The sequence below is a fragment of the Calypte anna genome, chromosome 12 (genome assembly GCF_003957555.1).
Source record: "Calypte anna isolate BGI_N300 chromosome 12, bCalAnn1_v1.p, whole genome shotgun sequence".
Classification (NCBI taxonomy): domain Eukaryota; kingdom Metazoa; phylum Chordata; class Aves; order Apodiformes; family Trochilidae; genus Calypte; species Calypte anna.
In genome coordinates this window covers 420593-441495 of record NC_044258.1, presented here as the reverse complement: position 1 = coordinate 441495, position 20903 = coordinate 420593, and the positions used below count along the sequence as shown (strand labels likewise).

Below are 20903 nucleotides of genomic sequence, written 5' to 3'. Positions count from 1 at the left end.
GTTTCAGTACACAGTGTGTTAAAATGTCATTTTTCCTTTAGTCTGATAGGTAAGCCAGGATATCATAGCAAATGATGTTGTGACACTGGTGAAGGCTGGAGGGCAGCAGGATGAACCAGTGCCCACTCCCTGGTTATATTCTGATCCAGCCAATACTTGCTCATAAGATACAGAAAAGTTTATTTATCAAGGGATAATCACTGAGTCCTTCAATTCATTATTGACACAGTGGAAAAAAACCCCTTGGCACTCTCATTTCTGTCTAGCTTAGCAAGCTCAGTGTTGAACAACTGATTTCTGTGTCCTAATCCCATGCAAGAAAATGAAGAGGGCTGGGGAAGTTCACTGTATTTGTTTGTGTGTGCAATATAGGAGCAAGGCAGGGAACCTGAGTACAGCCAAATCTGGAACTGATTTAAAATTTAGAATTGTTTTAGAATGCAGGAGGATTCTCCACAGTAAAGGTTTATCCATTGCCTTCTTGATGCTTTGCTGGAGTTTTTTTCTGCCCAGTTTGCATCTGGCATTGCATTTATTTGTCCTAAAAACTACCTTCTGTTTACTTGATATAGACACTGCACCCACCCTGTACAAAAAACTCTACATTCATGTAGGAAATTTGAAATCAGAATTGTATTTCACAAAAGAGAGAAGCTGTCCTGGATTTTCTGTCCAGTACCTCCAAATATGCTGTGCCTGCTTCAGAAGGGAGGTTGTTTATAGCTGCCACTTCTCAAGACTGCAGTAAAAACCTCCAGCCAGTTTATAGTCACATCAGTTCAGGTAATTTTTTTATAAGGTGGCTTGAGTCATTTGGTAGAATGACTGGAATGGGTTGAATCACTGACCTGAAACCTTTACTTTCCCTCTGCAAAGATTTTGTCTTCTCCAGAATTTCTGCTCAGAGTCTGTGGGAACTGCTCCTTTTGCTTCACTGCAATTACTTGTCAAGTTTTTCTTGTAAAAGATGATTTCTGGTTTTGTGCTGTACAGGTATTTAAAACAGAAGAACTTTCAACCAGCAGGCCAGTTCTGTGTTTATTTAGATAATTAATTTTTAAACACATTTAATTTTTAAACACAATTTAATTTAATTAATTCTGTGTTTATTTAGATAATTGACTTTGTCCCCAACAGTAGTGGGGACAAGGGTATTTTAGCTTTATTTCCCTGATGGTGTCACATTATACACCAAGATCATACCAAAGCCTCTCTGGGTTTCAGTGAGTCCTGAGAGCTGAGTTGTGGAGTCCCAGCCTTACCAGGGGGTGGAAATTATCCAGAGAAAGTGCCCAGACCACCCCATTTCCCATTCCCCCCCACTAACTCCAGTGGTGCCCTCTGTGACTCTGGTGAGTTCCTAAGTCACAGAAACCCTACTGAAAACAAAGAAATTGCAGTGCAGGTGCCTCTCTGGTTCCCTGGCACACTAATCAAATAAAAACTCTGCTTTTTTTCATCCTCTTGAGCTCTGAGATTTCCTTACTGCCCATATTTCTAAAAAAGATCATAGGAAGCCTATTACCAGGCTCTTTCTTGGCTTGCTGCTTGTGGGAAGGGGGTATAAGAAGTTGCTCCCTCCCCACAGAATTTTACACCTGCTTTTCCCTGCCAAGGTCCAAGGCAGTGGAAAAATCTGGCTCGACATCTCCAAGTTTTTGGCTGTGTTTGTTGGGCTGTTGGAGCATCATGAAGTGAGGAATAGGCTGAGCTACCCCTGCTGGTGTTCAGCTGCATGGCTGAGCCCTCATTTTATCTGGAGATTCTGTTTTCTTACAGCCAAGCAGACCAGAGGAAGTACATCTTCTGCTCTTTTATTGATTTAGGACTCTTTCTGCCTGTTTCTGGGAAAGAAAAAAAAAGGAATCAAAGGCCACCTTCCTTATTTCACTTTTAATTTCCTTTCTCCAAAATAAGCACAGCAAAATTAGATTGAGTCTGATGCAGATTCCACAAATAAAATGCATGGGACTAGAGTGGTTAAATGAACTTTGCTCGGGGATTATTGGAAAGATAAATATTTGAACACTGAACTTGAGGTGAGTAAGTCGTGTTTATGCAACATCTATTTTTTGTGTGTGTCATTACTTCCTCCCCTCTCCCCTTTTCTTTGCTAGTGTGGCTTTTCTAGTCAACTCAACCATGAAGACATTAGAGCCAGGGTGAATATTGCCTTCAAAAATGTATAAATGTATAAATGCTTTCCCTCTTGTTGCCAGCAGAGGGCTTTCTTCTTTTTTTTTCTTTTTTTTTTTTTTTTTTTTTTTTTTTTTTTTTTCTTTTTTTTAAAATTAGATTATCTTTGCCTGATTTTATTTTTGTATCAGCTTTGCTCATTAATTGCATTGTGTCTTAGGTAGAAGTAATTCAAAGTAAATTTCAAATAATCAAGTTATAGCTCTTGGGAATAAAACAGCTCGTATTTTAACTCTAAGCATTGTTCAAATTACTCAGATTGTAGAAGGACTTTAAAAGCTTGGAGCATTGAGCACTTCAGCTTAAATTTTAAGGATTTAGTTGAAGTTAATAGACTTAGAAGGTGACCACTCTAGTAAACCAGGCTCATAAACTCTAGAAAATCTCTGAAATAGGAAAGGGAAAGCATTATTTCCACCAGCTTTGGTGGAAAAATCCCAAAAGTGGTACTCTGCTGGTTAACTATGGAGCTGTCTCCTGGAAAACTGAATAACCTTGGCTTCAGATGACAGAGGATGCTGATGGGGCTGTGTAGCAAATTAAAAGGCTTCTTTCTGCAGTAAAAACCATAAGAAGCAGATTGGTGAAGTCTTTAGGTGGCCAGGTAGTAAGAATTAGCAGATAAAATGATTTCTTTGTGAGCTTGCACTAGAAGGAAGCTTCAGTTTGAAAGCCTTGATGCAGATGGGATGTAAGGAAGCCCTGGTAAGAATTCTTCCTGCTATTGAGATGTCAGAAAGAGAATCCTGAAAGCAAGCAGCTTTTCAGGTTGCCATCCTCATCTTATCCAGTGTTTCCCACTGTAAGTTATTGATACTGTTCTATATTGGTGCTGCATGCATGAAGTGTCTGCTTGGCCAGAAATGGAAACACCTGAAATACCTGTAATTGTCTGACTTTAGCAAAAACCATTTAGTTTTCAAATTTGAACCTAGCTCTGAGTGTATGCTGTATAAAACAACAAACTGAAATCTTTTTAGTGGCAAAGTCATGGTGGTTTGATCCAGATACCTCTGGGCAGTCATCTCTGAACATCCTACAGTGGCAGGAACCAAGAGGTACCCATGGGGTGAGTGGGGATGGGCTGCAGTGGAGCCACTGGACCTGAGGGGACCAACTGGAAATGGTTCTGTGTTGGTGTTTAATCAGGTGTTTAATTGGTGTTTAATCAGGTAATTCCTGCAATCCTTGTTGTGGTCAAGATGCATCACAGCCTGCAGTTAACTTAGACTCCGCTCAGGGGAAAAAAAAACCTAAGAAACAAAAAGAAAAAAAATAAGAAGAAGTTGGATTTCTGACCAAGAGTCTTAGATTTGGGTCGTGTTTAGAAAAGAAGAAGCTGACAGGGCAGGAATATGTTTGGAAGTAGGGGATGTCAAATCTGTGGTGGTGACACAGATCCTAAAGGGGAAACCTACATTCAGTGAACTGATGGTGCTGCCAGCTGCCTCCAGTTACAGTGTGAGTTTTGTTTCTTTGTAAAACACAAGTGAAGTTTGTTTTGTCAGGTTCACTGGAAGGACATGGCTCTTGGTGATACCTTCAAGGAATAGGATTTTTTTTTTTTCCCTGCTGTTCCATTGGAACTTTACTCACAGTACCCAGATTGCAGCTGAAAGGAAATCACAGGGATAAACTCAGGCAGCAGAGAAGTATTAAGCACTTCTTACTTCTTCTTTTCCATTAAAGTGCATTGAAAACACAGGTAGCTGTATTACTATACATTGTTGTTGTATTACTGTATATATTACTGTATTACTGTCTACATCACTGGTGTATTACTGAAAACAGTGCAGTTCTTCAGGAGCACAACATTAGATCAGTGTTCAGGAGCTTTATAACTTTGGAGCCAGAGCTGTAGCATCATCCACTTGATACCTTCCTTTCCACAGAGCAGTTTTTGTGTTGTTCATTGGGTTTGGGGGCTCTGCTGGTTTGTGGTTTGTGCTTTTTTCATTTGATGCCCAACTCTGTCTTCTTGCTTCTTCTGTGTGGCAGTTCCAAAATGTGATTTCAGCAACAAAAGAAAGGCATCCTGGGCTTGGTACCTGTTGGCCTGACATGGGTTGCAGAGCAGTGGATATCCCCAGGTGCTTTGAACACTGTCACAAACACCCTGTGTCTAGAAAACCGATGAAGTCTTCCAGAAGAATCTGGATTCCTTCCTTTCTGAACAAGAAAAAAAAAATCCCCTACCAACTTTTGAGAGAAGAGTGAGGGGGAAACCATGTTTAATCTGTAACTTTTGTTTCTTCATTTTTGGCTGTTAGGATACAGTTAGTTTGGAAAGTGAAATTAGTTCTGAATGCCTCCAGTTTAGGTCCTTATCACTGTGCTCCTCCAGGTCAAAGGGCCGGGACTCTCAGCCCTTTTTGTGTTCTTGAAGCCATCAGGAACCCAGTTTTTGAGTCACTGGGCTAGCTCTCTCTTTGGGCATCACTATCACTTGATCAGCAGGTTTTTTTCCTGTTTTAATTTGGCAATTTTTTCCTTCTAGCCTAAGCAAAGCTTGCAGTGTTTTCTGGATGCCACTGAATCTTCTGCATTTCCCTGTTCATTCAGTGTAATTATTAATCTGTGGGATCAGGACAGAAGATAGGCCAGCCCTAACTCTTTTATGAAAACAACATATGCAACATCCTAGAAATATCTCTGCATTTCAGAAGAGCAGTACAGCATTATTTTGCACATTTCAGGCATTTATAATTGGACTGACCAGTAACTAATGAAGCTTTGAACCTAACTTGGGTTCAAATCCAATCTGCAAGTTATCCTAGCAATGTGGAAAAGGCATTTTTGGTATAATCACTTACATCAGCAGAAGAGTAAAAATCCAAATAGTTTTCAGCCTTCAGAAGAATGATTTGATAACTTCCTGCTCCAACCAGCAGCAGTTTGGAAAAGCTTTGTGGTCTCATGCTAACTGAGCCAACAGATCCCATGACCTTGGTGATGAGACTTGGTGGATGAGCAGCAAACTGCTGTGAGGAATTTCCAAGTGTTTTCTGCAAATGCAGCCTTCCTTGAGTCATGTTTATTCTGCAGCTTCAGGGTACTGGGTCAGATTTCTCCCTGCATTTAAAAAGTCCATCATTATTACTCCTGTCTGAGTTCATTCTGTGTCTATTGGTAAAGCTAAATCATTTCAATGCAATAGGAATGACTTTGGGGGTTGCCTGTCAGGGCTCTGGGCAAGGAAAAGAGCAAATGGAAAATAGGAGAAATAATGTGCTGAGTTCCTGCTGTGCTGTCTTAGCTCTTATCAATCTCATACAAATAGATCTGGTGGAAAAGGACTGGTGCATCCGTGGCTGTGAGAGATGCTGAGGGTTGCTGGGTTTGGTCATTGGGAAGAATTTCAGGATCTTGCAGTTGGTTTGGTAGCACAAGTCTCCTCCAGGAACCTGTGGAGCTTGTGGAGTGCAGATCTGACAGGGCTCAGAAGCTCAGCCAGCTCAAGTCTGAGCCAGTTTGTCAGCTCCTGTAGTCCCATTGAAGGACACGGCTGAAAACTCAAATCCACTCATTCCAGAAAAATTGATCCTGTGAGGATTAAACCAAACCACTTCAGCTGTGTTCATTTAAAAAAAAAGACAAATATGCTCAGCCTGTTTCAGAATGACTTTTAGTGATGTTTAGACAACACCTTTAAAAGAACTGTTTTCAAGTGAACTGCCTTGAAAATAATAAAATAAATAATACCTATGTTTAAAAAAAGTGATAGTGAAGAGCTAAGTGGCATGTAAATAAGGTCTTGAATGAAAAATACTCATATCTTGTTATTTGTCTGGGGAAAAGATAGACATGTTATTAAAAACATGAAGATTATTTGGGCAGGATATTACAGTCCCATTTTAAGCCCACATCTACTGCTTGTATTTCCATGAAAGATTTAATCACTTCTAATATTCAGTCTCTCACTCTCCTCTGTCCTTCAGCCCTTCTGCAGTGCAGTTACCCAGGGCTTGGAACACTCAGTGCCCAGGCTGCCAAGAGGTTTTATTATTATTTTATTTTAAAAGTTTTAATTTTATTGCTGTACTCACTAAAGCTCACGTCAAACGTGAGTGAACTCCTGTTTTGGAGGTGCTCCACAATAACAACCATTTGACTTTTTTCTGGACATTTAAGTATGAAAATATAATTCATGCCATTTTATTTGACAGCAACCATCAAAACATGGCATTTCAGTCGAGCAGCTTCCATGCTGAATATCTCTCACTTTGAAACTTAGGAATCTGAGGCCACATTTGGAAAAGCTTTGTGAGATTTTTTTTTTTTACTACTGCCTTTTATCTGCAAAACATAATCTGCTTTTTGCTCTCCTAGGAACCTGTCTGCAAGCTCACAGATCAAAGTAGTAGCTGCTACTTGGAGTACCTAGCCCTAGTTGTGGAAGCAGGCCCTTAAAGGTGGCACTGAGAGATCACATTTATTTAAAATAACATTGTAAGGAGTTAAAACCAGAGAAGTGAAAGCTGAATCCATCTTGGCAGTTTTTAGGACCTGCTAAAACCTTTTAATCCTCACTGACATTATTTTGATTCATGATCTTGTTATTAGGAACTCTCAGTGACTTATCTCAACTGGTTTGTCTATGGGCTCCTAAAGGAAGGGTTTTTTTCCAGTTGCTACTAATATTTATTACCAATCCAATCGTATTTATATATACCTGTGGAAAATTGTACTGTGTGCTTGCCATGGATTCAGTTTTCCCTCTAATTAATAATTCTAGTTTCTTGCATTTCTATTTAAGTTCTAAGAGAAGTCCTATTTATCCTAAGTGGTTTTATTATTGTTTTATTTCATGTCTGTGCAAGGGTTGATGCAGTGCCATCTGTTTCCATCTCTCATACATAGGAACTTGCCACATTTCTGAGCATAATTTCCATCCTGGGTCTGCTCTACTCTTTTTTCCTCTCAGTTTTTAAATGTCACAGTAAAACTTATATTGCTGTGAATATGAGAAAACTTTGAAAAATAAGGAATCTTTTTGCAAAATTGCCTTTCTCCCCCACCAATGCATCTCAAAAAGAACATGCAATGAATGCTGTGAGTATCAGCTCTGCTTCAAGTGGATCCATTGATGGATCTTCTTTCAAGGTATCTCCTTACCAAATGACAACAGCAGAAATTAAAAGAAAACCCATGGAGCTGGCAAGTTTTTGGTGTTGCTATCACAGTTGTGTCATATCTAGTTACCTAAATGTATGAAGAGTCTTCAGGCTGCCTGTTAAGACAGAGGAGAACCCAACAGAGCAGGCTGGGGGTGGGAGTGTGGATCAGCTGGAAGGCAGGAGGGCTCTGCAGAGGGACCTGGACAGACTGGGGAGTTGGGATGATCCCAATGGGATGAGGTTCAACACAACAACCCCATGGGGAGCTCCAGGCTGGGCACAGAGTGGCAGAAAGGGACCTGGGAGTCTGGATTGCCAGGAAGCTGAACAGGAGCCAGCAGTGTGCCCAGGTGGCCAAGAAGGCCAATGGCATCCTGGGCTGGCTGAGGAAGAGCGTGGCCAGCAGGTCCAGGGAAGGGATTCTGCCCCTGTGCTCAGCCCTGGGGAGGCCACAGCTTGAGTCCTGTGTCCAGTTCTGGGCCCCTCAGCTCAGGAAGGAGATTGAGGTGCTGGAGCAGGTCCAGAGAAGAGCAAGGAGGCTGTGAAGGGATCCAGCAGAATTCCTGTGAGGAAGGGCTGAGGGAGCTGGGGGTGTTGAGGCTGGAGAAGAGGAGGCTCAGGGGAGACCTCATCACTCTCTGCAACTCCCTGAAAGGAGGTTGGAGCCAGGGGGGGGTTGGGCTCTTTTCCCAGGCAACTCTCAGCAAGACAAGAGGGCAGGGTCTCAAGTTGTGCCAGGGGAGGTTTAGGTTGGAGATGAGAAAGAATTTCTTTATGGAGAGGGTGATCAGGCATTGGAATGGGCTGCCCAGGGAAGTAGTGGATTCTCCATGTCTGGAGATCTTTCCAAAGAGCCTGGATGTGGCACTGAGTGCCATGGGCTGGGAACTGCAGCGGGAGTGGATCAAGGGTTGGACTTGATGAGCTCTGAGCTCCCTTCCAACCCAGCCCATTCTGTGATTCTATGAAGAGGTGGAGCTGTTCAAAACCCAAAATAACTTCATCAGCCCTGCACTGAGGGGCCTGTCAGTGAGATACAAGAAGAAAAGCTCTGGGATAAGTTGATATTTGGTGGCACCTTGGTGGCAGCCTCCCAGGCAAAATGAACTCAGTTGCCTTAAATGATGTTAGCACATTTTTCAGAGGGAGAAAGCAGAGCTGCTTTTTTTGTTGGTTTTTTTTTTTCAGTTGGTGCCTGTGGCCCACAGAGGATTCCACAGCTGTGGGATCATGGGGAGATACGTGGTCCTCTTAATTACAGGAGGGCCATTCCTATTGCTATAGTTAGAGCTCTGCCAGCCTTTCCATGACAATCCCCAGCTCAGTGGTTTTTAGTTCAATCAGCAAAACCTGGTGCTGCCCTTAGGAATCTTGAGGCAGGCATTAATTTGTTCCCCTTCCTTCCCCCAGCAAATTGAAAAAACAAAACGAAGCAGTGGCTGCTTTTAAAATCTGAAAGCAAGAAATGAGTGATGAGATGTTGACTGTAGAGGACTTTGCATTCCTACAGTATTGCAAGGGCTTCATTTTTGAGCTGCAGTTCAGGTGACCTTTACTGGATGATGCTTTTGCAAGTGCTCTTGGCTACTTTGCAACTAATTTATTTTTTTTTCAGGCTTAACTGCCTTAACTTACCTTGGTTAGGTTGAAACAGACCTGTAAAAAGCAATTAAATGCATTTTGGTTGGAAAGACAAACTCTTGAAACAGCTCCTAAAAAAAGAGTTAAATAAAAGACTTTCAAAGTTATCAATTCCTAAAGTGTTTATCACCAGAAATTCTGCAAAAGAAACAAGCAGTGAGAGATGGGGTCCAGCCTGCTCTGCTTGCCTGGGGCTGTAATCCTGGATCTCACATCTTAAGGATGCCCTGGAATATCTTTACTTAACTACTGGAATAATTTAACTGGGATTGCCACCAGTTTTCCATAACTGCAAGTCAAACCTGGTTTTCCCCTGGAAACACTGTCCCTAGCTTTGGGTTTGAGGCAGGAATCAAGGACTGTGTTGCATAGGTGGCAACTGGAGGACTCTGCATTTCCATCAGGCTATGAAAACTCTGTCCATTCAAAGAGCAGGTCCAAAGTTTCCTCCTTTTTCTCTGACCAGAAGAGCAGAAACTGCCCAAACCCAAGCAGCTTGCTTTTGTTTGCTCAGATGTCCTTTGTATGTTGTTTTTTTTTAAAAAAAAAAGGTAGAACAAGACAGTATTGCTGCAGTCTGCATTCTAGGACAGTCAGAGAAAGTCCCTTGAGAAACAAAAGAATAGGAAGAGGTGGATGTGTTGTCCTGGGAATCTGGCAGTAAGAAGCACAGGATATTTGTCCTCTTGTGCTCCTGCAGGTTTGCCTTCCAGTTAAGGTGTTTTCAAAGCCTATTTTGAAGGATTCTTTACAAACACATTGAAAAGAAATGTTTACAATACAGGAAAAGTGTGTGTGAACTTTACAGACAGGTGTGGATGTTACCAAAACATTTCTGTTCTTTATCTCATCAGCGTTTACAATCCCATGACATTTTCCATGCAAATGCCTGCTCGTGGTTGTGTGTTTCTGTGCAATGATGTGCAAAGCACAGACAGATGAGTGTGAGCTCCATTTAACCTCTTGATACTTCTTTGTAAGGAAAAAAAAGTCCCATAAAATTTCTAAGAATCCTTCATTTTCCAAAGCATCAGCTTTGCCTTTCATTGTGTTTACTCTATTAAAATGTGGTAGTAAATGAAGGTCTCAAAACCCATAAAACTTGCAGCCCTGAGACTGCCCAGTTACATGTTGAGGGCGTTCAGTTTTTTATTCCTAATTGCAATCCTGTTCTGCTAAATATTCATATTGATGCTTGGTTGATAGAGGTTCAATATCAGTACATTTTAGGTGAAAGAAGAAAGGGACAGCTGTACCCTTGACTGGGAGATCAGAACCTTTTTCAAATGAGTGATGGGGGAAAAAAACTGGGTATTCACAGAACTTTCTGAGAGACAGAACCATAACCATTTGATTCAACAATGTATATTCATATTGCCTTTGCATATTGGATTTCCTGATCAATGGGTGAATTATTACCTCCATTCTATGCAGAAGCTGGATCCTTCCCTAGAGAACTTGGATAGTCTGTAACAGAAGCCAGGATCTGCCTTTACAGAAAGCTTTTTGGTGAATTAATCATCATTTCTTTCCTAAGTGGTCACAAAAAGAAATTACAGCCTTGCTAAATCATGGAATTCCAGGGGAAAAGGAAAAAGGTGGTGAACTGGACAACACTGATGGTTATAACTTTGCAGAGTGTGAGTTCATGGGTTAGAAAACAGAAAAGAGAAAACAGCAGACATTCAGTTTAAAAAGTGAAGTTAAATGAATGACATAAAAAAGAGAGGAGTCCACTAATTGTATGGATTTGGAATAACAAAAAACACTCAGCAAACACAAACAGAAGACATCATCTGAACATACAGATGAGCAGCCACATGACAAGAACAGCTCTGGCTGCACCATGGTCATGTTGAAATGATTTCCATGAGTCATCTGGCTGCATCATTTAACTTCTGGTTGCTCTCTCTAATGTGTCTTTTTTGTTTTCCCCCCTCAGCTAACAATGCCAACATTTCCTGTGGTGGTGAAGATTGGACATGCTCATTCAGGCATGGGAAAGGTGCAGACACTACTTACTGCATGTTAGAAGGACGGGGGTTGGACTCAGATAATCTGCATGTTCTTTCCTTTCCTGGAGAGCTCAGCTTCTCACTGTCCCAACTCTCTCTGAAATCCTCACCCTTGCAAATCTCTGCTTGGGTATTATTCAGAAAGCACCTTTCTTTAGGAAAATATTTAAACTTCTATTTTAACATCAATGCTTCTTCCAGTCATGCCTTGTCCTGTCCAGGACATGCTTTGCAATGGTGCTTTCTTGAAGCAGAACCTAATCCATTAATTTTGTTGAATGCAGTGAAAGTTTTTAAGAGAGAAGGTCTGTTTGCTCAATCCAGCTTCTGGGGCCTGGGAATACAAGAAGGTTTTGCCTTGATTCTTTATTAGTTTCAGCAGGATACAGAACTTTCCATCATTTCCTGTCTTCATGTATTTGCTGTGATTGTTTCATACCACTATATAACTGCTGCTTTCTTTCCCCAAAGTAATTGCATTTCAGTGGTGAGTACAGTTGTTTTGATATCACTTATCTCACAATGATGGATCAATGGGATGTGACTTAAATCCCACTTTCATTGATAATGGTGAAAATTTCTTGTCATTGCAGATTAATCGCTTTCACTGAAACCACTTCAGTGCCTGAAGTGCTTTAGATTTTAAAATACCTCATCAGAGAATAGCTCCATGTATCATCTTGCATCTCCAAAAGCTCCATGAACGTAATATTTGCCACTAGCAATAGAAAATTGATTTAATTGTCTTGTAGTCAATAATTATGCAAGTTGTGTATCATGTTCTTTTGCCTATGCTGGTTTTGCTTTGTCAGACTTAGGAAGGCAGTGGAAATCTGGCAGCCAGCGAAATTTAGAGGAGAATTAACCACCAATTACTCAAAGAGCAGTTTCTGTGGATTGCATATGTGATGTATGAGAACATTTATACTGTTCTCTCAGTGGGCACCTCTTGTTTACAGAAAAGGAAAACACCCCACAGAAATCTAGACTGCTTTTTAACTAGAAAAAATTTTAAATCCTTAAAGATTGACTGCCAGTCTGGTAGTGAAATGCTCACTGTCAGAGTCCCAGTACAGGATCTCTGGGTACCCCAGTCCTCCCTGCAGGCATTGCTGGGAGCAGTGTTTCCATTGGTCCTGCTCAGATTCAGATATGCTGTTAAGTTTTGGGCAACTGAGTTGAAACCCAGCACTGTGCCTGGTTTTGTGGCTCTCAAGTGGCAAGTTATTCTGAAGTGTCCTTCATCTGAGAGCTGAGAGCAAATACTTCAGCCTTATGATTGGTTTTAGCTTCCCCAGCCCCCATTAAATCCACAAGTCCCATCTGCTGGCTGTGACCCCCAGGTTCCCTTTGAGCAGCAAACACCATGGGGCTTGTGAAGAGCTGCAACCCCACCTCTTGTTAGATAACAAGAGAAACACTGACCCCTGCCTCCTCACCATTCTCACAGGGACTTTGGGTCAGTGTGCTGGAGTTCCAGTTTCCCCACCCATTTTCTGCTAGCCCTGAGGCTCCTCTTCTGAGTTACTTTTCCTCCCCACTTCAAGTCAACCACAGGGGGGTAACCCTCCCTGTCCAGAAGTGATGCCTCTGCCCTCCATCTCTCCTCTAAAGCCTCCTTCTCCCCCTAAATCAATATTCCCCACTTCCCCACCTCCCTTACTTCAAAGTTGACGGGTTTAGTACCACTTCACCATCTTGGTGCAGAATTCCACAAGTAGGAAATCCTGCTCCTTGAAAGCCTGAGTCCTTGCAGGGCAGTTGGGAAATGGGAGAACCTGGTTCTGCTGTCCTGAGCCAACCCTCTGTGCACTCATCCAGACCCCATGGCCCTTCATCTTCTCTCTCCTGGCAGGTGCAGGATGTGATGTAGTGCCTGCTGGGCCCCATGTGCATTCAGTGCCATGAGCTATTGATGGACCCAACCAGAATTCTCCATCAATTCATGGGGCATTTTGACTCTAAAGCCCACAGGTCTAAAGCTAACAGTCACTAGTTTAAAAAAAATAAAATAAATTGAAAAGCAAATAGAAATTCCACTGTCTGCGAGCTCATTCTAGAAATGAAGAGGTAATGTTTGGCCTAGAAAAGCAGGTAATTAAATGCAGGAATGTTACAGAATCTGGAAATAAGAGAAAATATCCAATCCTTTTTTGTTTTATAAACCAGTGCTGTCAGAAAACATACTTCTCATGAATGCCATGTGCCATTGAGTTCTACATTTCCTTCCTAACTGCTCTTTTTTCTCTTGTATATGCTGTTTTCTTGTGGTATGGTGACTGCAGATCAAGGTAGACAACCACTACGATTTTCAGGACATAGCCAGCGTGGTAGCACTCACTCAGACCTACGCCACCACCGAGCCCTTCATAGACTCCAAATATGACATCAGGATCCAAAAGATAGGCAGTAACTACAAAGCATACATGTGAGCCAAAACCTTATCTTCTTTCCTCTTTCTCTTTCAAAGTTGATAAGCACCACTAAGATAAAAGGTTGTTGGATGGGTCTCTGAGCTGCTGTGGTGATTCCATGCTTCCGTTGTCATACTCTCTGGAAAGACAGTATTTTAGACTTTCTAGGTGTATCAGGACTTTTTAAAATGCTGGTTGTGACTGGGAGGAGGAAAACAAGACAACAGGTGAGCTTGCCAGAGTCGTTTTCCTGCTAACCTGTGTTTATTTTTTCATATAAAGAGGAGAGGATTTGTTTTTATAGGAGACTTGTTAAATCAGATTCCTTTGTATCTTCTTGCCAGCTTAGGGTTAAGTTTTCTTCTCCCTCTTGAGGATATTAAATGACATTCATTCACACAAAGACCTGAATGGTTAACAGTGCAATGGAACAAAGTACTTCACTTTTAATCTAACACATACCACAGAAATTCTGATCTTGCAATGACCTTCACACACACGGATGAAAAATCTCTTCTCATTTTAGAAGCCAGGTGTTTGTGTAGTGATCATGAGAGGCTAAAAGGCTGTTTCAGAGACAACATCAAACTGGAGCAGCAGATCAGGTGATCATGTAGTAGCTGAGCTATGGTAATTTTCTGTATGCACATTTTTAGTCTGTTTCAATTACCAAGCAGTGTAATCTGACATCCACTCCTTTCACTTTATGTTTTTAAGACAAGTTCAATCATCTCATGTATTTGTTTCCTCGTGCTTGCAGTTCAGAGGAGGGAAAAATAGAACAAAACATGGATAAAAATACACATAGGCATTTACATATGCACACCTACATACGTGTGCAAAGATACCTCTCCAGGAACTCCTGTGACATTGGAGGGATCAGAGAAATGTATGTGGACATTTGCTATGTCCTTTATCTGTAAAAACAACTGAACTCACAGCAAACCATCAAAAGTACGAGGAGCAAAAGCTGGAGCTGGGTTGCAGAAAACACATGAAATGTTTTATAAAATTAAAGACAGAGTTTGCTTTAAGTGTTAGGTAATTTAGAAGCAGCCAACAAGCTCTATGAGAAAGTAGAAAATTTGCCCAGAGCAGGGGGAAGGAGCAAAATTTATCTTCTCCAGGTTGATATTGGAAGGCCATATAGCAGCAGGTGATCTCCTAAGATGGTACTGTCACAAGGTCACCTCTCTTCTCTCTCTCCAAACCATATCTTGGGTCAGTCCCACCACTTTCCCAGACCACTTGTACCTTTCTGTCTCTTAGTCCCAACCCTTTCTGCTTTCCCATAGCCCCAGGTTTTCCTTTGCCCCTTTGATTCTACTCAGCACCACTGAGCAGCCTTGTTCAGCCTCTGCTTCCAGTCACCAGCCAGCCTTACCTCTCTATCTCAGACCTTTTCATACCACTGCCTTCAGCTCTTCAGGGCTAGCTTGGTGGTTTTCTCCCTTGTTGATGCTTTGGCAGGCAGATTTCTTGTGTGGTGCTGCCCACCTCTCCCCTCCTCTGTTGTTTGTAATGAGCAGAGTTGATTTGTCTCTGTCTTGCAGCTCCCAAGAGGCAGCCTTAGGAACAGGGCTCAGTTCCCCCTGGCCATGACACAGCACCAGGTACCAGCAGTCAGATGCAGTGTTAGCAGCTTGGTGGTTCATTCCCTGTGGCAGAAATTGGGCCACTGCATTTCAGGGCAGAGAGCCCTCCATTTTTTACTTTGACTTCAAATTTAAATGCAGCTGAGTCTCGAGATTAATTTTGGAAGAGTCAGCCATGGTAAATTTATCGTTTTCAAACATTAAGTGTTTCTTCTTCATAGGAGAAACAGTTGGCTTGAGGGACAGCAAAAATAAGTTCAAATGACAGCCTCTTCCACCTACTTTTTATTTAAGTTTCTCCTCCAAAGCTCTGGGTTCATCCAAATGCTACAAGCCTAGCAATCCTTTTTGTTTTTTTCTCTAGATTCTTTCGTGCAGTTAAATCACACACACAAAAATGAAATACCAAGCCATTGTAACAAAGCATCAAGGAAAGAAGCTTTACCAAATGCCTGTAGAATCCCTCATAAGCACACATATACATTCTGGGAGGGAAGTTCTGCTCTACAGCTGGTTCTCGTTTCACTCAGTGGCACTGGAGCAGAGCACTTGGAGAGCCACCACAAAAAACACCAACCGAACATTTGTTTTTGTAGTTTAAAGAGAGTTATGAAGAGCTTCAGTTTTATAATTCTGTGGGAAATTGTGGGATAAGTGGATCCATGACTCACAAAACACTGGTGCTTATCATCTGTCAGGAGAGATTAGAGCCAAAATGCAACCCTGGGTCCCTCTGAACACCACAGCTCCTCTGAGCGCTTTGTGACGCAAACTTCGCTGCACTGGGGACCACTGCAGAGTCCATCTGACTTCAAGAAAATAGAGTTGAAAGGGTCACACACTAGGAAGAAAAACAGAAATAGAATAACACCACGGTTAAATCTGCTCTCCAAAAGCAACACTCTGAATTCACAGCTTCATGTGCTTTGATCAAAAGGTCAATAAAACAAAAGCATAGAGCACCAACCCCAGAAGGGCAGTGCTGCAGAATGAAAAGTCTGACAGGCCACCTGCACAGGGACTGCAGATAGAGACATTGCTACAGGTTTTCCTGGGGACAAGTCCCTCTCTGGGCAATTTGGATCCTGTACTTTAAATGGTACTAAATAAAGCAGAAAAGCATTGGAAAGAGGGAAGCTCCAGTTAGGGTGAATTGTTTATGCTAATTGTTGTTCCTTTGCCCTCAATTTTAAAACAGTTGTTCCTTCTTTGTAAAGACCAAATGAAGTGAAAGCATGAGAAGCCTAAGTGTAAAGAGTTGATTTAGATTGGATGTTAGGAAAAAGTTCTGTACCATGAGGGCAGTGGAAGAATTGAAGATGTTGCCCAGGGAGGTGGTTGAGGCCTCATCCCTGGAGATGTCCAAGGTGAGGCTTGAGGAGGCTCTGAGCACCCTGATCTAGGTGAGGGTGTCCCTGCTGACTGCTGGGGGTTGGACTGGGTGACCTTCAGAGGTCCCTCCCAACCCAAATTATTCTATGATTCTGAAGCACTTAAAAGTGGTAGATGTTGTTTTTTTGTCTTACTTGATATTTAGGAAAAGAGGAGGAAATAACAATGCAACAGACCCTTTGAAACAGAGGAAGACCCTGAGAGGATTAACTCCTGTAAGGAAACAAAGCAAGGCCCTGATGAGGCCACAAGGTGTAAGACTCTTGTCTTAAAATAAAACATTGCCAAGGCACCAAAAGACTGAAAACACACAAAGGAGCAGATAAGAGGACAGAGTAACGGCCTATGTCTGAAATGGTCTTGCAATATATTATATTTATATTATATTATATTATATTATATTGTTAGCCCACAGCATTCCTCTGTGTCTTCTCTTGGTCCCACAGCATTGCTACCATCCTCAGACTGCTTCAGGGTCAGTGGGGACCTGTCCTGTGGTGGAGCACAGTGTGGCTTCAAGCCAGGAAGCTTTTCTCCTCTATTCAGTAGTGCTGAGATCAGGGCAGCTGAGGAGCTTGCACTAAACACTTGCCAAAAAGTCTTCAGGACAATTAATTTCTATTTTTTTCTGAACTGGTCACATCTGGCTTCCTGAAAGAGACCTGAACTAGTGGATGCAATGAATGCCATTGAGAAGTCTACAGTAGAGTTGAGGTTTGTGAGAAGATTCTCTCTCTGATGCAGAATAGGTATGGGGAGTGCTACAGAACTTAGAATTTTTAAGTTGGAAGTACACATATATACAGAAATAAATAGCATTTGAAAAATGCATCAGGAATCAGGAAATAGCCTTATAACTGGGAAAAGTTACCTTGCACAGAACAATCAACATGCTCCTTCCCCTTTCACTGTTCTCTCCCACGCCAACAAAAAACTTGGCACCTTATGCTCTACGTGGCTCTACTTTTTGCTCTAAAATTCATCTAACTTTATGAGGCTCCCACAGAGAAGTCAACGTTTCCCCCCCAATTGCTACTGGCTCTCTTGATTAGGTTAATAGAAAAATGGATAGAAAACTAGAGTTGCTGCTTAATATACTTTTAATACATTACAGATGTTCCTATTATTTTACTAACTGGAAGCACTTCATAATTCCTATCCATGGACTATTCCCAGTACAGCATTTAGGTTTCAGAAAGCAGTAATTTTCTCAGCCCTGGTGGCAGTCCTAAGCTCTGGGGTAAAAATGCTTTATTTTTTTTCTTCAAGTTTAAATAAAAGATGGTCTACTCAGGCCTTGCCATAAACTGTTTAGATTATATTAGTACACTAGCAAAGAGTGAAAACGGGAGGGGGAACCAAAACCCAGCTCTAAAACAGATCTGAGGTCACTTTGGAGATGTTAAAAAATAGGTGTCCTGATTTTTGGGTATTGGGACCCAACTCTGCAGTGGTGTGGATGTGAGACAAGAAGAGGAAGCTTCAGTTCCTTGACATTTGCACTCATTCAGACTATTTATAACTGAGAGCAGCTTTCTGCTAACACTTCACTTTACCAGAGCAGGTTATTTTTAAAGAAAATGTTAAATGAGTAAATGGGGAACCCAGATTCCACAGCATTATCATACTTCCTAATGTGCTCACAGGGAAATGGGTATTTCTGACAATCATGACACCTCTTTAGAAGTCTTTGTGTTTTAGATGTTCCAAGCTGCCAGACAAGAGAAAGGTACAAATACTGCTGTAGTATTCATGTAAGAATTGGAGTAATTTATTTGACAGTAAAAATACAAAACCACTGGCTGTCTTTGTAATAATTTCCCCCTTTCAGGAGAACTTCCATATCCGGAAACTGGAAGACAAACACGGGCTCTGCCATGTTGGAACAAATTGCTATGTCAGATAAGTAAGTCAAGTCTCATGTAAGAGGTAATTTAAAAAATTCATTCTCCTTGAAATGCATTTTTAAAACATCATATTGGTGCTGTGCAGTCCACAGCAAATGCATGTCTGCTGTTCAGTTTGGAAAAAACCCCTTTGAATTAGACTGGAAGAACATGAGCCAAGTGTTTCACCCCTGGGTTCCTGCATCGCTATCAGCAGCTGGACAACTACTGGAACATCCTTCAGAAAATTCCTTTTTTAGATTCAGCCTATATAATCATTTCCTCTGGTTCATTTGCCCTGTTTTACCTAAGTCTTACCCCATTCCACAGTATTTTAAACTACTTTCTTTTGCATATCATCTATTATAACTGAGCAATCTGGTCTTAACTTTGCCTCTTCAAATAATGTTGCTCTTTTCTACTTCCAATCCTGCTAAAATGCTTATTTTCCATTTCTGGACTTTCCCCTGAACAACACTTTGAGGCTTTTGCCCAGATGCTGGGATCCACTGAAGCTCATTTCCCACGTGTCATCATTCCAGCTCTGTACTGAGCATTTCTTTTTCTCTCCTCTTCTTACACTGAATCCTTTTTGCAGTCCAGAGAAACACATTCTCTTTGTCAAACTGCTTTGAACCTCAGGTCTTCTCTCAATACTACTCATTTGCTCCAAGTTCCTCTACAACATCCAGACCTCTTTTCCCTGCCAAATAACTCCTTGAGGCTTTTTGATGGCTATTAATTTTCTTTTGTTCTCCAACGCTTGCTACCAGTGGAAGCTGAAAAAGCTCTGTATAATGAAAGTGTAATTTAAAAGGTGTTTTAAAGTTCAACAGTAGTCTTTTTCTGGTTGGGTTTGTTGTGTTTTTTTTAAAGTCTGGAATCTACAACTTGGTCCCTCTTATGAGCTGAGGGAGACACAGGAACTGAACCATTGCCTGCCCTGAGAAAGGTGCAAACAAGTAAGATGGGAATTACAAGTCCCTGCTGTCCAACCCCTGTCTAGACTGTGTCCTTGCTGATCTCCCCTCTGGGGATGGAGTGGAGCCACATTATTTTCTCTTTCTCATTCCCCTCCCACCTTCCTTCAGAAAGTGAGGTTAAGCCTTCAGAGGGAGGGGAAGAAAGAGCATGGATGTTTTTTGTGGGTGTAATTACAGTGGGGGAAAACACAGCCCCTTCAGTTTGGCTGTGAGGGAAAGGACACAATATCAAGTGTGGGAAAGGAGTGGGGAAGGTTCACCCTGCCTCTCTGCCTCACTGGAAATGCTCTACCGGCATTGCTTTGGCTTCCGTTCAGTTTAATGGAAGAGATTAGAGCATAATAGGCATTTTCCCATTAAAAACCCCACTAGTCAGACCCCAAAACTTCTTTTACAAAGTCAAAAGCCTAGCAAAGATGTCTGTTTTCTCCTAACAGTAGGAGCTTTTTATTGTATGGCAAGCTGAAGTGCACAGAGCAGGAGCAAGGAGAGGAATGCAAGTTTTTTTTCAGAGATGAAGTCGTTAGCAACAAACCAAAAGCAATCAGAGCTGGGGCAGGTGCATTTCCTTTGTAATGCAGCTCATAGCAATGCCTGAACCAGCACTGCTGGATGCAAATATTGGTCCAAGCATTTAGAAAAAGAAGGCAGAATGTGACACAGGGAGGGACAAGGACAGGACAGAAGCTGCACATCCCCGTGGTTCATCTTCTTCTCAAGCTCTCTGAGTCCAGGAGCAGAAGAATGGAGCCCTCTGCTAACTGGGACACACCACAGCTTTCCTGTCAGACACCTGAGGAACAAAACTTGATTCCCCACCAGAGCCTGCTGCAGACTCTGGCAAAATCCAAACCAGGAGCTCTCATCCAACCTCCTGGGCTGAGAACACTGCAGATTCCTCTGTCCAAAACTGCTCTTTCCAAATGCATTGTTCCAGCTCTCTGTTGGCAGAAGAGAGACTATGAACAACCCTTGGATGAGTCTGAGTGGTGTTTTGGTATTTTGAAGAAAATGTCTTTTTTTTTTTTTCATAGAAAGTCCAGGTATTTACTCTTAAAGACAAATTTTGCTGTCCTTGTAAGATACATGTTGGTTTTTTAGGTTTGTTTCTTTGTTTTTTGGTTTTTTAGGGAAAGAAGTTCTAAGCAAGTGCTTGCTAGCAGTTCAGTGAGTGCATCTGCAGATGTTAAAATTGCCAGGTGTCCTAAAAACCCTCTCATTTCAGACAAAACCCACATTTCTCACAGAAGCAAAAATTATTTTCCTTGCTAACGTGCTGCCATCAGGATTTTTTCAACAGTTGTATCAATTTCTTTGTATTCTGCTTATAAGAAAAACTTTTCCACTGAAACAGGCTTGATAGAAGAAAATACAGTGTGACCCAGTGAGTTCTCTTGGAAGGGATGCAGTGACTGAAGAGCATTCTGTATGAATGAGACTCTCAGCCCAGCAATGAATTTTCCTTTGGTCCTACACTACAGTGAGGTTGAATGCTGTTTTTTTGCAATGGAAATGGCTCAAAGGCTGGATCAGGGGAGGGTCTGTAGAAGGAAATTGCTCTTATTTGTACTCAGATGCTTGTGAAAGAGAAAAATGTTTATGATAAGTGGCTGCTTTAAAACTGGTGCTTTTTAAGGAGAACATGTCCTTCATGTGATGGAGCT

General features: G+C 41.7%; 1 protein-coding gene across 1 annotated transcript in view; it reads left to right on the top strand.

The window, feature by feature from the left end:
• Positions 1–20903, top strand: part of SYN2 (synapsin II) — a 120481-nt gene that overhangs the window by 63161 nt on the left and 36417 nt on the right. Inside the window, exons 6-8 of the mRNA XM_030458618.1 lie at positions 10897–10959; positions 13255–13397; positions 18202–18276. Of these exons, the coding sequence (XP_030314478.1) occupies positions 10897–10959; positions 13255–13397; positions 18202–18276 (281 nt within the window). The remainder of the gene's footprint in view (positions 1–10896; positions 10960–13254; positions 13398–18201; positions 18277–20903) is intronic.